This window comes from Podarcis filfolensis (assembly GCF_964270895.1).
Source record: "Podarcis filfolensis genome assembly, chromosome: 5".
Lineage (NCBI taxonomy): Eukaryota > Metazoa > Chordata > Lepidosauria > Squamata > Lacertidae > Podarcis > Podarcis filfolensis.
In genome coordinates this window covers 31,895,844-31,912,888 of record NC_139608.1, presented here as the reverse complement: position 1 = coordinate 31,912,888, position 17,045 = coordinate 31,895,844, and the positions used below count along the sequence as shown (strand labels likewise).

At 38.9% G+C, this 17,045-nt stretch overlaps 2 protein-coding genes across 3 annotated transcripts in view; both read right to left on the bottom strand.

Annotated features, from left to right (window-relative positions):
* The window catches only part of SPSB4 (splA/ryanodine receptor domain and SOCS box containing 4), a 270,303-nt gene that overhangs the window by 239,146 nt on the left and 14,112 nt on the right, over positions 1 to 17,045 (bottom strand). The gene's annotated exons all lie outside the window — the stretch shown is intronic.
* Positions 1 to 17,045, bottom strand: part of SLC25A36 (solute carrier family 25 member 36) — a 38,696-nt gene that overhangs the window by 10,556 nt on the left and 11,095 nt on the right. For both annotated transcript variants that reach the window (XM_083613945.1, XM_083613944.1), the window contains exons 2-4: positions 11,562 to 11,732; positions 8,424 to 8,501; positions 3,853 to 3,953 (exon numbers count right to left, since the gene is read on the bottom strand). In XM_083613945.1, the coding sequence (XP_083470071.1) occupies positions 3,853 to 3,953; positions 8,424 to 8,501; positions 11,562 to 11,732 (350 nt within the window). The remainder of the gene's footprint in view (positions 1 to 3,852; positions 3,954 to 8,423; positions 8,502 to 11,561; positions 11,733 to 17,045) is intronic.

The following is a 17,045-nucleotide window of genomic DNA, read 5'->3' as shown; positions in this document are numbered from 1 at the left end:
ATGAAAACAGCAAATGACTTAATAGTAAAGGCCCTGAAGTTACCAAAGATTACAGAGCATTTTGTAGTTGATGGAATAGGAATGCTCCTTAGCATTCAACAGTTCCATCAGTTCCAACAGTTCAATCAAACAGTTGTGTGTATAGTGTCAACAAAATCACAAAAGAAACTGTCACTGCTCTTTAACCCAAAGTAGCATTGCTCTCCATTACGTGTGAAACTCTGAAATTCACAATGCACTACCTCACCGCAACACCACTTCAAAGGAGAAGGTAGAATGAAACGCCCAGCTTCCACACATTCAAGAGGGTATATTATACTAAACTGAATCATGTAATTCTGTGTCATGGACTGGCTGGACACAGTGGAATGGTGGGAGGCACCAGGAAGAAGGCATCTCAGAGCCCAGGTGGGACGATGATGAGTGGTCAGAGGGAGAAGAGAGTGAAGACCAGGAGAAGGTGCTGCTGGAAGCTGAAGAGGTAACAGGGTTTAGTGAGCAGTCTAGCAGAGAGGAGTCCAGAATCTGAAGCAGGAGCAGATGGAGACCAAGGGACAGAGATGAGTCAGACTGGTGAAGAAGCCAGGGTGTCTCCCCTCCTGCTGTGACAAGCTCCCTTCCCCCTAGTCTCACAGGACCCAAAGTGGTATGAAGAGGGAAGAGCAGAGACAGACATGTCGGTGGAGTCTCAGATTGCTTCAGAAGGATTCGTGAAAGGAGGAGACTTAACCAGCTACGGAAAGGTGGGGATCTTCAGTCCCCACAACTGCCTCATAGGGACAAGATTTACCAGGAAGAGTTGCTGTGCTAGATAGACCTGGCTCCTCTGAGCAGGCTTTGTTTCTGCTAATAGTTAACTTCACGGACTCCTTGTGGTTTATTGCTGGCTAGCTTCCTGACATTCTGTATGCACACTGGAACGTATGCAAGGCTTTAGACTGAGATGATAGACTCATTTTGGAGCTAGCTTTTTTTGTAACTGAGGCAACTAAATATCTTTGAGGAGTTCTGTTAATTTCCCTGTACAAGTATAGTTTGCAAAGGGGGAAAAAATCCAATTAGGCTTTCTTTATATTCTTAGACTACAGTTTATTTTTGCTATTTCTATTCAGCAAAGCAAATGGAGCTTTAAAAATAAGGCATTTTGTTGACTGAACTCATTAGGCAACATATTGAGGGTGGAATGGGAGCATGATGGCAGTCTGGCTGGCTAAGGATCCCCTGGGTTCTGCAGCAATTCTATCGCTGAATACAAGTGGCCCTGTATACTTGTCTAACTTAACCCCGAATACATTCCAGAATGAAGGATGATAAGCAACTCCAATAAGGGTTGTGAAAAAATGTCTGACAAAAATGCTTCTCCTTCGTTAGACAGTAAAAGTACAATAAAGACTAGGTACAGAATAGCATGAATTTTAAACATTTCAGACTTGAAAGATTGTTGTTTTTTTAGAAATTTAAAAAGGAATACTGTCTACAAGGTTTCAAATAAAAGCTAATTTAAAAAATAGTTCACAACCGAAACAGAGTATAGCAATATTTTGAGTGTGTAGTTTTGAAACTGTTTTGGTGTCAAGTGACTCAAATCAAATGGTATATATATTTACAATTGCTAGTGATATGAAAGCAATAAAAACATCTATAAACAAGGTTTCAATAAAATAAATTTTTTTTGAGAAGCCAAGACATAAAAAAGCCTCATACTTCTTAATTGTTCAAGCAACTTTGAATTTTAAGCCAAAATAGACCTTGTGGGAACAATTGTTAATAGCATAATGTAGTGCGTTCAATGAAAGTTTTAAGAAGCAATTAGAAAAGTGACAAGGTTAGCATTTTTTCTCACAAGCTATGTTAACGGCCCTTTATATTAGTTATATGGCTACACAGCCAACACTATGAATCAGTATTTTATGCATCTTTAGCGGAGGTTTTAAAATGGAGTCTATGGGATTTCTAGCATCCTAAAGCTATGCTAGTTCAAGAGGAAAAAAATAGCTACCTTCCGAGCCAATCTGCATTGGACATTCTTTCACCAACCATGTGGTTTAGGTGCATAACTGCAAAGCTGAACGTTAATGCTCCGTCAGTATTGCATGAGCACAAGAGCAAAATAATTTCAAGTGGTAAGATCAAAGCCACAGAAGTGCAAAAGAGGCAGCTTCGCATTTTAAAAGCAGAATAAAATATGTACAGGTCTTGAAATGACAAACAGAAAAATCGAAGTGTCTCAAGAGATTCAAAATTTAAGTTTCGTAAACCCAGGATTTAAATAGCAAAAATTCAAATACCAATACAGAAATTATCACTGGACATGTATGTAGATATGAAACCTGCCAACAAATCAGATTTTCACATCTTTATTTAACTGGGCAAAGATGCACATCTCTTACGAAAAACAGATAAGGAACCTTTAAGTTAGTTCTGAATAACCTTTTGTGTGCAATATACATTGCATAAACTAAAAAATAATCTTAAGATTACTAATCCATTTTCTTATCTTCTGCTCTGCTCTTTTGTCAAGAGAAATAATATTTCCTTAGAAATTTCTCTGGAGGGAAAAAAAACACAGGTAACAGAATAGTCTTTCATATTAACAAAGCCTCTGAAGCAATTAATTGAGGTGCAGTTTCAAAAGAATAGCCAATCACACAGTTATCCCTCTCCCACCAAACCCATTTCATTCCCCATGGATTCCTTCGGTGGAGTGTAAAAAGAGATAAACTATATTAGAAGTACAGTTCTAAGCATGCCAGACAATTATCTTAAGAACACAGTTTTCTTTTCTATTCATTTCTTAGATCAAACATTTTTAAGTTTTAAAAAAAGAACATTTGCGCCACAGTGCCCACTTGGGGAGAAACCCTATGCTACAGGGTTGGTTGAATTATTGGGCCATTATAATTTTCTTTCATCAGAACTATTTGCGAGCAACTCTAAAAATGTCTAAAAATATTTGTATGCTATATAGAGAAGATTCACAGCAGAAGCTATCATATTCCCTGCAAGTGTCATAGAGTATTAAGAACTATTATGTCCCACTTTAGCCCCATTCTTCTCTTTTGAAGAAACAGAAATAAAAAACTCTTTACAAAACACGTCATGGCTGTTATGCTAGAGGAAGTACACAAAAAGAATCTACATTTAAGCCATGAACTGAAACATTCAGTTAATCCCCTGGTTCAGGTGGGGCTACTCTTGGGGAAAAGGGTACGGCACTGCACCCACAGGCTGTAAAACCAAGCACAATGACTCTGGAGTAAAGCTCATGAAGTCAGCAGTACTGCAAAGAATTGTGCTGGATTGCATTTTTATTTCCCTCTTTCCCCAAGAGGCTTATTCACCTCCAAAACAGGAAAAACATATTTACTGGCTTTCTATCGCCTTATCAAAAGGGGGGACAGGACCAGATTACCTAATACTGCAGCAAATTTTAAATATTTCAAGCATAGGAGGGTGACCAAAATCTGCTGGTATATTATTACAGAAAGTCAGAGCTTGTCTTAACACAGGAAGGAGTTTCAAAATAAAATGAAGGGGCAAGGAGAAGTCTCATTGCTGGCTTCTTTAGTTCCTATAAAATTTGCTTAGCAAATTTGACATTAAGTCCACATGACTTAGCTATCTGGAATGACAGCAAGCAAGTCTGTTCATATACCATAAATTCTCTATTCATTCTCAAGCCTTAAACTTTCATACATAGCATTTAAGACCAGAAGATAGTCTGCCCAGCCATTCTGCCACTATACCCCGAACCAACCATTTCCTGTATTTCCGCAGTTCCCCATTCACCATAGCCACTCTAACACTAAAAGGCTTTCCACATAATTAAAGCACAAAGTTACAGATCCTTACCTGCTACTCCAGCTGAGGTCATGTGTACCTTGGTAGATTCTGGCTCAAATATATTATTCAGCATTTCCTTGCAATTGGAGTATGCAGCAAAATATATTGCTCTGAAAGGAAAACAAGTTAAATATGATTGATACAATATAGCTTTGTAGTAAAACTAGTAACAGTGATGATAGTTGCATGGAAGTGCATGCCAAGCAGATAGGTCTCTTTCTCCATTGAAATATAAATGTGCCACTGAAAGAATTAAAAGGAAGCAGTGTTGGTTCTTTCAGATGTTCTGCAGAAAGACCCCACCACACTCTGAACTTCCAATTCCTCTTAGATCTGCATCATATGAATTACTAGAACCTGCTGCTAAGGGGTGGGTGGGGTGGAAACAATACACCATTTAGAATAGTACAAGACAATGACCACCTTCCCTCAGACCTAAAAAGTTCTGACTTACAAAATGACTAGGTCTGAAGTGTGACAAGTTGGTATGTTCACCCTCTGTTGGATCCTTCAAGAGCACCAAGCAAGGGCAATACAGTGGTACCTCTGGTTACGAACTTAATTCGTTCCGGAGGTCCGTTCTTAAGCTGAAACCGCTCTTATCTTGAAGCACGCTTTCGCTAATGGGGCCTCCCGCTGCGCACGATTTCTGTTCACAACCAGGAGCAGCTACTTCTGGGTTAGCGGGGCTCGTAACCTGAAGCGTTCGTAACCAGAGGTACCACTGTACTGAGATGCTGCCATATAGTCGTACCTTGGTTCTCAACCGTACATTTTGGCTCCCGAACGCCGAAAACCCGTAAGTGTCCCATTTTTGAACGTTCTTTGGAAGCCGAATGTCTGACGCAGCTTCTGCTTGAGTGCAGGAAGCTCCTGCAGCCAATCGGAAGCCGTGCCTTGGTTTGTGAAGGGTTCCAGGAGTCAAACAGACTCCTGGAATGGATTAAGTTCGACAACCAAGGTACCACTGTATTATGAAATCATTTCAATAGTTTTATATTTACAAAAAAGAAAAGAGATTTAGAAATGCAGACACGTTTAAAGCTGCAAGATAGGAAAAAAAATATTCTTCTAAACAAAACAACAGAAATCCAGAAGGGGGCCTTGCTTACAGCTGCAAGTTAACACAAGCAACGAAATGTTTTGGATGTTCAAAAGCGTTATGAATCACCTACTATCACAGTTTCTCTCTCCACAGTCACTGAAGACAAAGAAAGCTGTTGACCAGGCAACAGCTACATGTAGTAGGAGCACACAGTGTACTTGCTAACACAGCTGGTGAATACAATTTTGTATTTTTATTTCGTGAACCACCCTGTGATCTTCAGATGAAGACCAGTATACAAATGTAATTAATTAATTAATTAGAACTAAGTAGTAAAAAGTTCTTTAACACTTGAGCTAGGATTTTTAAAAATCCAGCAAGTTTTTAAAAAAGTGGTCCACTTTTAAAAAAAGGGACTTAAAATTGCCAGAGCACACCCAAGCCCTTCCTTTCTCAACCTGTGGGTCCCCAGATGTTGTTGAACTACAACTCCCATCACCCCTAGCTAGCAAGGCCAGAGATCAGGGATGATGGGAGTTATAGTCCAACAACATCTGGGGACCCACAGGTTGAGAACCGCTGCAAGCCATTTTCTGAAGAAGCTATTTAGATCCAGCACAAAAACTAGTGCTTCACTTCACCCTATATATTTGTTGCAAAAAAAAATTTCTATAATCAACTTTTTGCAACATAGATAATCTTGCCACAAGGGGGCAGGAGAGAATTTTCTACAATCTTTATTATATATATTATTTTAACAGCTTGTTTCAAATTTGTGCTATTCTGTGTTACCTAAGAAGTCTCTTAAAACATATTTAATGTACAAACAGTAATTAAGCACACACCAAGGAATACTTCTGTAATACTCTAAAATTTAACTGATGTACATTGACTTTTGAATGGTACTAACATTTTGCATGTTATAACAAAAAAAACCAACCACATACAATCAGCAGAGGTTGCTATATGAACAGCCTCTAAGTCTTCATGAAACAGAACATTAAGTTAACATCATTAGCTCCTCAAACATGTGGCCTTTCACAAGGACCTGATAAAGTGGTTGTTTTATGTGATGTAATGAACAAAATGGAATCCATAATCAATGGTGTATGCTATACATGTTAAGAAACAAGCTTATTCAAACAGAGAGAAGCTGTTAAAGCTACTTAGTGGATGTTTAAATGAAACAAAAAAGTATTTGTCCATGGTTGATGACTGGAAAAAGTGTGCTATGCTCATTCATAAGCCTGAGAATACATTAGCAAATGGACAAGCCTAGCATGAAAATTGGGTAAAGTCCACAGCCACATTTTAATGAGAAAGAGAGAGAAACAGGTTAAGTTATTTCCTGAGGCTAATCTGAGACACAAAATACACAAGGCTGCCTGCACCTTTCTATGGCTTAAGGAGCTATACACCAAACTATTGCATTAAGCTTATTGGAATACTAGTCCCATCTTATGTGATGCACCTTACTCTTGCCCACTTTCCTTGCAAATTAATGCAAGATGGCTTCTACAGAATAATCTCTTATTGACAAGTTTAAAAGGAAAGCATCTGGTGGGTGAGGAAAAATGAAGCGTTCGCCTTCAAGCCTCTTCCAGCTCTCATGCTGCACTAATATTACAGACACAAATTTATGGACCACAATGTTAAAAAATACTGTGCACAACAGCACCCACAAATATTTATGAAATGGAAAAGGGCTAGGTAAAAAGAAAAATGCTGTTTCAGCAGAAACTTTTAGTAAGGAGTGGAGGTTGCAGTACTAGGATCTATCATCAAGACAGAAACCTATTTCATTTTTATATTGCTGTGGTTTGTATTGTCTGTTATTTTGCACAATAAATGTGATTTATAAGAGGTACTAACCAGCCAGAAATTAACTTTGGCTGAATTCCAACCCTAAAGTCAGGGTTTTAATATTAAGAAGCAAAGAGAATGGTTGTGAAGGAATCAGATACAGCTGCAATTTCTGAATGAGGAATGAGACACACACACAAAAAAGATTTTACAGTGTTATTTTGTAGACACAATTCCATTAAAACCAGCCATAATGATTTTTTTACACAAGATGCCTGGGACTGCTGTATTAGTCCACTATTGTAATCTACACTTTGTTTAAAGGATATACAAATGGTCCTTCTTCCCTCTGCTTACCAAACAACTACAATTATTTGCCTACGTGGCAACAGCTTACAGCAGAACAAAAGCAAACAGTATTTAGCATTATGGAAACTTTAAGCAGAGCAGTATCAAAAATGGAAATGATACAGTACTGAAAAAGCAGTATGTTGCACACAAAGCAAAAAAACTACCTAGAATAATAATATCATGTCTGAATACATCCATGACGTCTAAAGTGCTTCCCAGCAACCAAGTGAGAGTGGGCTGAAAGTTGGACCTGCCAGAATCAAATCTTTATTTCGTACAAAAGGTGGCTGGAGTGAATTCAGAGGAAACAGATCACTGCCTCTTAGTGCGCATCCAAAACTGGGCGTGCAGCCACTGTGACTCATGCACAGAACAGCTGTTTCTTGGCATATGCCTCCACCACTTCTGACATTACAATCTAATGATTTTTTTCCATTGCTCATTCCATACATTTATTGTCTTCTACAGAAACAAAGCAACAAATTATCTGCATTAAGTCTATTCTTCTGTTTCACTTGAGTATTTTGTACAGCATAAAAAACAGAAGACCTCTAGGACTTGTTGTCGACCTCCAAATGAAATCACATCAGTTTCACAGTGTAATCCTAGCCCTGTATTGCTGACTGCTGTGGAGAAGTGGGGAGTAGGATGCCAACTAGGTGCTGCTCTGCTGGCCTCCACCAGCAGAGGAAGAAGAGTGGTGATGGGCTTCACCATGGCAGAGATCACAGCTGCAGCCTAACAGGTGGAAAGCTATCACTGGTGATAGTAAGTGGAAAGCCCTGAAATGGGGAGATTCAGGTGACAAGCACTAGTGGCTTTGGATTCAAATCCCCATGGATCCTCCAATGGACCCAGAACTCAGGTCACTCAGCCACTAGCACAGGCATAGAAATATGGAAGGAAGCACTGCCCTGCACTTCTGCTTCTACTCAGTGCAAACTCACAGGGCTTTGAGTGCAACTACAAATTTGATGCACTGGTCCTCCAAGCCCAATGTTAACATTGCTCTGCCGGTCTTTCTTTGGCAAAAATGGTATATAATTGCCTTTATGCTTTTGGGGAACAACACCACAAAGTTAAAATTGATCATAAAAAAAAAATGCATTTGACAACCATGGGGCAAGTTTCAACTCAAAAAGCATGTTTATTTTGTGAAAATGTTTTTGGTCCAATAAACATATTGTCTGGAGGCTGGTGGGGAAGGAAATGGCAGGAATCACCTCTCCCAGCAAAATCTGGAGACAAATCATTCACTGACCCCGCAAAAATGTTGCCCAGTGGCTTCAAAATATTTATTTGTGTGATAACATAATTACTTTGGAAAACTCTGCACATCACCTAATCCTAAATAAACTATGATAACATTTGTTCATTTTACCTGGATGGAGCCACGCCTACCAAATTAGGACCCAATCCCCGGAAAAGTGAGCGAGGGCCTTCCTTCTGTAAAATCATCCTGCAAAAGAAGCACATATGTAATAAAATACATATTTAGGAATACTGAAATTATATTGAATCAAATAATTTTATTTTGAAGCACTAAACATATACACACAGGCATATGTATACACTGCACTTTTCTACACCACAGAAACTATACAAATGTTGAGGGCTCTTTTGTAATTTTGTACTTTTTTCTTTTTTTAAACAAATCCCATGCTCATTTGCAGGACTCTTTGTAGACAGGATCCCAGCCCAGCACAACTTCCATGCATTACATCATCCCACCCCTGTCTGACTGGGGATCTTGTCTACAAAGAGTTCTGAACTACTGTAAGCAATTACTCCCCACCACCACCTTCCATAGTTCTTCCTCCACTCTCACCCCCAGCCACACCATTCACTTCTTTTTTCCTACATTGCATGCTGCATTGCTGCAGCCTCGCTCCTTAAGCAACAACCATTCCTGTGTATGCACTGTGCATGCAGAGAGCAACTGCTGTTAGCATCTGTCCTACCACAGGATATTGTGGTCTTGAGGCCCACTGGTGGCCCCTGGTCCACAGTTTGAGAATGCTGACTTAACTGTTCTTGAGCCTACACTACAATTGCTCGCATGCAGGGAACCAGGGCTAAAACTACAGCACATAATGTCACTGCTGATTTTAATGTGCTTTTATGATCAAATGGTCCTGGTGATTTTATTCTTGCACAACTGTTTAATTTTGTGTTGCTGGCTGCCCTGTGCTCCTAACTAGAGGAAAGGTGGGATACAAGAATAATTTAAACTTGCAGTTGCTGAGAGCTGGGGCAGCTGCAACTATTCCTGGATGACACATATTAGTTAGACGTGTTCTAGTCTGGGCTCAGGCCTGGCCATTGGAATTAGTCTCCCTTGGTTGCCCTGAGGCATGACCTTTTTACAGAGAGGAGGACAAGCTCCTGCTTCTTATGAATATTTTTGATAATTTTTATCAAATTTTACCTGTTTTTAACTATTATTATTACTGCAAACTACTTGGAGGATTTTTTTTTAATTTTAAAAAAATCAAGCAGTACAGGCACACCCAGCCACACACCATCATTTAGTTCACATGTAGCCCCAGAAAGCCAGAAGTGGGGGAAGAGACCTGATGAGCCTCAGCAAAGCCCCACTGCTTTGCCAGCTGGCAAGCAGACCCTCCCCAGTCTGAAGTGGACATCCTCTTTAGGCTCCAGGGGGAGTCAAAGGGACAGCAGGGCTTCCTTGACCAACTCAAATGATGTGTGGGGAATCTTCTTCTGTGTGCAACAGCAGAGCTTTGTTGAGCTGACAGGCAGCTCCTCATTTCACGCAATTTCACTGATGCATGGGAGGGTTCAGAACGTAACCTCCGTGTAAACGGGAAGTCGCCTATAAATTTCTCCATGTAAACGGGAAGTCGCCTATAAATTTTGTTAAATAAAAAATAAAAACTGGCCACATCAAAAAGTGCCTTTAAAGAGAAATCACATTTCCTAAGAAGTCAGCACAGAATTTGTTTAAAGCTGGATGAGAAGAGTTAGATGATACACGTATCAGGGAACAAGACACAGCACTTAACATTTGGGTATTTAAATTATAACCCTTAAAATATAGTGCTCCAAGGGCACTAGGAATTCAGGATGAATTCAGGTAACTTTAGGTTCAAAGCCAAACTTGTTATCTAATCAGCATGTTGCAATATGCACCATATTATGCTTATCAATACAGATAAAGTGTCCAATAATGTCAAATTTTCTTTAAAGCACTTCTTGTTCAAACAGAAATGCAGGTTAATGACATAAAAAACTAAGCAATCTACAAACAATGTTGCAAGAGACATTCACTTGGAACTGTTTGAACTAATCCAAGTACCTACATTCATTTCAACACAGTGGTTTAAAGATTCAGTTTATTTATGCAGGCTGCACTAGAATAAAAATCTCGTTCTGCCTCATTCTTCTATCCAAGTGCAAAATCAGAAGTCACGTTTGAAACATGTAGTTTTAAAAAGGATTTGCTTGTAAATTACACTGTGCCATTTGTAATCACCACTGAGAGGTCTGAGGTATGTTGCACAGCTGGATTCCTGAATGCCAATGCATCTAAGATTCATTATGTAAGGTATGATTTTGCAATCTTAACTATGGAGTATGTCACTGCACAACACCAACAACAAACAGTACAGCAAGCAATACATGAAAGATACTGCAGGAATTGTAGTTAATTTCATTGTTACGTTTAAAGCCATTTCTTAATCTTAAAAGGCAAACTTTCATTCAGGTTGAAATTGGCAAGCATGCCACCATAAGTATCCCACAGGGTGCAGATTCTGATTCTACAACTAGGGGAAAAACCCACAAGGAATACAGCAGCCTTCCAGGCACTTTAGTTGCCACTCCTTAACATTTCTCAGTCCCATAAGCACAAATAATTATTAAAGTGAGTGAAGTATGAAAGGCTCAGTACCCCGCAGTTGCTTATGCTTTTAGAAAACTTTAGAAAAGGCAGTATGATTGAAGACTACCCATCAGCCCATTCTCAGCATAGGAGGATGGATCCCTCTTTTCTTACAATGGATCCCTCTTCTTACAATGACACTGTAACACAGGTCATTATTACCTATCCATGTTGTAGATGGGATGAGGTGGCTGGTGCTGAAAAGACAGAATTCCCAAAGTAGGACTTTGTAGTATTTAAAAATATATATTTTGTGACTGCTGTGTCTGCTGCTCTGGGCTCCTTCCTCTGGGAAGGGTGGGGTATAAAGCAAATAAATAATGAACATAAGATACTGTGTACTCTGGTTTACCATACTCTGGTTTACCATATAACCGAAGACAGTCACATTTTTACAGTAATATCAAAATCCTGCAGAATTTCACATTGCAGGTCAAAGGAGTAAGGATAAGCCAAGGAAGGCTACCTACAGCAGATGAAGTGCATCTCCTGCATGTCTTATTTGAATTTTTCTTAATATAATTTTCTCTTTTCAAGGGGCATAAGGGTATATAGCAAAAGGGCACCTTTTAGCAGACTTAAAAACAGGAAAACTCAAGGAGGGTTGGTACTCACTTTAAGCAATGGAGAGGCCCTGGGGAAACTCTAGTTACACGATTAACACTGGCACCATTCACAGTATTCAGCTGAACTTCAGAGATGTAGAGTGTAACAGAGGAAGACTGCAGCCGTGTTTTCACAACTTCTAGTGGACATGTCAGAATCGCACCTACGGTGCCCCCACATCTGCAAAGAAGAAAAAAAAATTAGTAAGCCATCAAGGAATGTGGAATGTCTACAATCAAGCAATTTTACAAGATGGTATAAGATAGCCAGGAACTGTGGCAAGACTCTTGGCAGAGGAATACTTCCTTCCAAAAGTAGCAAAGCTTTGATGCAGTATTGCCCTTGTGTTATGCTCTCTGTAGGCAGTGCATGCATGTATGACATTTAACAGAGGCATGCACTTCCTGTAAGAAATCCTCAGCAAATTGTTTGATAATATGGATTTCAGTATTGCTTCTGTACTGAAACAACTAAAAATTGCAATTCATTCTTTTTAAAAAAGTTCTTTGTTGACAGCTCCTTTCATAAGCATTCAGTACTTTATTTCTATCATTAGCTTAATCTTGTAAATATGACTGAATAGCTAAGGCTTCTAATATTTGTTATCAGATCTAACTCAAGTTGAAATCGATTGCATTCTCTCAACCTTCTTTTAAGTTACCCAAGATATACAATTAGACTTTCTAGTTCAGTTGTTTAAAATTGCATCATACAATGTTCCAGTGTTTTCCTATATGATTTTGCATGCAACACTGTGCTGTATTAGCAGAATTACGATAGTGTTAGGGAGGGGTAGAGAGAGACTTTTGAATGCTGGTGATGAGTGATGATTGGATGAGCGTTTGAAAGGGGTTTTCAGTGTTGGGGGTATGACACTTGAGAGTCAGTGGAGTGGAGAGTGGAGCTGAGAAAGGGTGTGAAAGTTGGTGGAGGATGGGAAGCAGGGTTTGTTAGTTAAGAACTATAGGGAAAGCATTATAATAGCAATTGATGTCACTGTAATAAGATAACAATTAACAATAAGATGTTATTACATCTGTAATAAGATAACAATTAAAATTATATGCCTCAAATAATCATATAACCTTTTATTATTTCTCTTTAACAAATCAATTGTCATTACACTGCATGTCTCTTACTTGGCCCTCTCAAAAGTGAAGTCTTTAGATAAATATTATCTGTGGTGGCAGCAGGAATAAAGAAGAATGAGTGAAATAAAATACCCATCAAAAAAACCCCCAGCTCATAGCTGTAAATCTTATTAAGAATGAAAAAGTGGTAGAGGGCTGAGTGGGGAGTGCCAGAGCATCTCAGAGAAGGAGGGGTGGAGGCTACAACACATGAATGCAGAAAATTGCCTGCTGTGTAAATGTTTAGTTTCTTGGACTAGTTATTCTAGTAACAAACTACTGTAACTTGGCATATGTTCAAATACACCACAGCAGCACATGAAAAACTGTCAGAAAATAAGCAAAAATAGAAAGTCAACAAAGAACAGCGGACATCTTCAAATATTGTGCTACAAAAATAAAATGTGCACCCTTAATTTGAGGCATATTCAATGCTATTCTTAATTTTAGAAAGCTCTAATCCTTGAGGCCTTTGGTGCTGAAAAGGGCCAGCCAAATTGAAACTATAGGCTTCTCTGTTTTTCACTTGCCATCTTCCAGCATGGTGAATGCTCTATAGCTTGCTGGCAAGCAACCACTGTCCCTCCCAAGCATGAAGCTGCAAAGATGGATGGGAATCATCCCAAGAGCTGTGCTTGCTGCTTCCCCCAGCTTAAGTTTCAGAGGAAGGCTAGAGGTTATTAGGCAAATGTGTGGCCAGGGATCCTGCTCTTTGACTGCAGCTTGGTGAGGTCACTACAGGCACCTTTGCCAAGCAGTGGTCAAGGCTGCCATACTTTCTCTGCTCTCTGCCCCTTTTCCTGAAAGAAAAGGGGATTAGCTCCCTTGGTAAAGGCAATCTAAATTAAGCTGGTAGAGAAGGGGAAACAACCTGGTGACCACAATTTTTGGCTTGGCTATCGAGCCTAGGCAAAAACTGTGGTCCCCTAATGGTTGCAGAATGCTATCAGTCAAATGCTCTTTGCTGCTCAAGTGTCCTTCAAATTGGAATCTGCCTCCTCATGAAAACCAAGTAGATTAAATTTCTGCATTTTTAAAGAGATAACACTTGTTTGTGAGCAGCACAGGAGCACTAGGCTTTTGTCATTAGGTCTGTCATTAGGTCTACAGGCAAACAGTCAAGCATAGTTAATTGAGGCATAAAGACAACAACAAACTCTCATCTAGATTACGTTTCATGCCAATGACCTAGATGTATCACTTTACCAACTCTTTCAACTATCTTGTCTTTGCACCAACACCAAAGTAGCATCAAGTAAGCTTCCAAGTTTATAAATAGAAATGAATTACAATGTGCATTTTCAACTTCATTCATGTGATTTACCCTCTGGTGAAGAGACATTCTCTCAATGACAGCAAATGATACCACGACATGCAGCGTTTTAACATTATTTTACTAGTTCTGACTATGAGATGCTTTTATGAACAACTACTTGTGTGATCTATACAGAATAATGTTTCAGAATTGCCTTTGAACCCTGCCTGGGACCTATTTTTACCCTCCATTTATAATCCTGTTTTGTTACACTAAATTTTCCCCAAATGATCAAAATTATAGGCTGCTTACTTAGATAAAACTTCACACTTGAATGCCGCTTTAGGCATGAACAAGCGTAAGGAAGCCTTGGGCTCTCATGCTTCCTCCTCCCCAGTGTGATTGGAAGGAGGAGGAATCTGGAAGCTTTCACTCCTCTTGTCAGTCAAACTAGGGAAGATGAAGGGAAGCAGGGACACAAGCCAGAGATTTAACTATGCTTGCTGATGTTACACTAGTTTAGTGTGACATCCTAATGTGGCTGTTCCATACTTAAAGAAGTGAGAATCTAGAACACTGCAAAACACTGTTGCCAAAGTGGGAAACATTGGACTAGGTAGTCAAATACGTTAATCTGGTTTAACGACAGCTTCTGATGCCGTTCTCTGGTGGTACAGCCTCATGAACGGACCATATCAGAAGAACTGAAGCTGCTAGTTTCAACAACACAGAATGCACTGCTTTCTGTCTGAGCTACAAGGAACTAGAATCATTTGGTACAAAGAACTAAACACATTTTACACATATATGTTTACTGCCCAGCATTTCGTACTTCAGGTACATGTTTTTCTAAAATGAAGTTTCCCAAAATAAGATCTGCACACAAAAACTGAAAGCATTCAACGGAGCTCTTAAAGAAAACAAATGTTATTTCTGTACGAATTAGTCAGACAGCCAGGTGCCTAAAATGGGACTAAAGTGTCTACTCTTAACAGAACATGGGGGACTCTGTATTGAAAGATTCTTTTTTCCCTACCTGGACTGTTTATTTACCAAGCTTGTTACCAGAAATATAGCAAAGGAAGCAACAAGTGATTTGTCTGCATTAACCTGGAAGGTCATTAAGACAAACAGGTACCAGCAGTACTGCAAACAAAATCTAGACGTATACAGCCACAAATACTTTTTATTATAGGTTGGACTCTTAATAAGCAGTCAGTTTAAAATGTTCAATAGCTCCTATTTTCTGTTATCACATAGCATTAAGCTATTTTAACTGCATTAACAGAGCATTATCTCTACAACATGAAGTGTTAATAATATTATTTGGGTTTGACTTAGCTCAGTGACCAGCACAGATAAATATATGAACTGTGTTAGCTGAACAGTTAAAGTACCTGAGCAATACCAAATGAAGAAAACAAAATAGTAAGTTCCCTTTCTCAGTTCTTTATACCTTTTCTTGCATTTAACAAAACCTTTGAAACAGATAACAGAACTCATTATGAATAAGAATATCTCAGGAAACAAGCTTAACTCCCACATTTCAAGGTCAGTTTGCAGAGCTGAAACTTAAAAGTTCAGTTATGCATTTATGCATAAAAAGAGTCATTGGATGCACTTCTTCCTATTCTCTGCTTTACAGCTCTTTTACAGAGTGCTTTACAATCTGTGTGTGTGCATACACATTGTCTCCATTATTTAGCCTGTCAATAATCAGCCAGGTTCAGGACTAATTACTGTGAGTGGGACAGATATTTTATTAAAAAAATTAATGAGTATACAAAAATGAAGGGAGAGGCTTTGAATATCACACAGAGTAGTCATCAACCTGTGCCTCCATTTTATGTATTTTGTCTATCAAGTGAAAAGAAATCAAAGAATTACAGGATCATGGAATTGTAGAGTTGAAACACACAAACTACTCTTATATTAGCTCTCCTTCCCATATTCTGTGTAACACTCAAAGCAGCTCTAAAATATATGAGCTTCTGAAAGCGGGGCTACCCTTTCAGATTGTTTGGAAGCTGCAACAACCACAGAATGCAGCAACAAGGCTGAGTGTAGGCATTTCAGGCCAAATACACACATTCTGCTGGTACCGAAATATATATATTCTGGTTGCCAGTCCACTACTGTGCACAGTTTAAGCTGTCAACACATCTAAATTACACCTATAGGACCTGGTGCAAAATATTTGCACTTTCACCCATTGACAACTACGTAATATTTCAATACATTATCTGCCAACTGAGTACTGCTCACTGCCTTGCTTCCTCTCTAAGCACTTTAGTATGGTGGCAACTACCCTTCGGAACTCCCTCCCACCGCATATCAGAAGCCTTCTGTATGTTTTTTCCAGAATATGCTATAGATGTTCCTCTTTCAACAAACCTTTTAAAATACATATAGCATTTGGTATCTGTCTTTGGAACTAAATTGATTTTATTTATGTGCTGTTGCTTTAAACTATATTAATCGTTTTTTTAAAAAAATGTAATTGTTTTAAAGGTTATATGTGTGTTATTATGCGGTGAATCGATTCAGGATGCTCCATGGGAAGTGATTCATAAATGAAACAAAAAACTACCAAGCTATTGCTGAATCTATGAGAGGAGTATTCATCTATTGGTTAGTTTACATGGACATAAAAATGTGAGTTGCTTTCCTGGATCAGGCTAAAGCTTTAATGAAACGAGAGCTATTTCTGCGAGCGATCAGTGAGATGCCACCAGACAACTAGAACAATGAATGTCAAGGAAGAGATAATTACTCTGTTTGCCCTGAAACTTCATAAGTGTTATGAACATGGAGATTCCATTATTGGTTGGAGCTATAAAAGTAACCCCTCCTCATCAAGGAATTTGTTGATTAAAAAAAAAAAAGCTACCTCATCAATGGCCCATGACATGGCACCAGTGCATCATTTAGAGACGTAGATGGTGAAACATATGAGGAGGACTAAGTTTGCTAATACTTGGCAGGAAAGGTAAGGTTCGAAATGGCATTCATTTTTTTTAAAAACCCTAATATAAGTAAAATAAGAACAGTCAAGGCGTTGGTACTATTTTCAAGACAAACTGTTTTTCTGAGAAGTTAGCAATGACT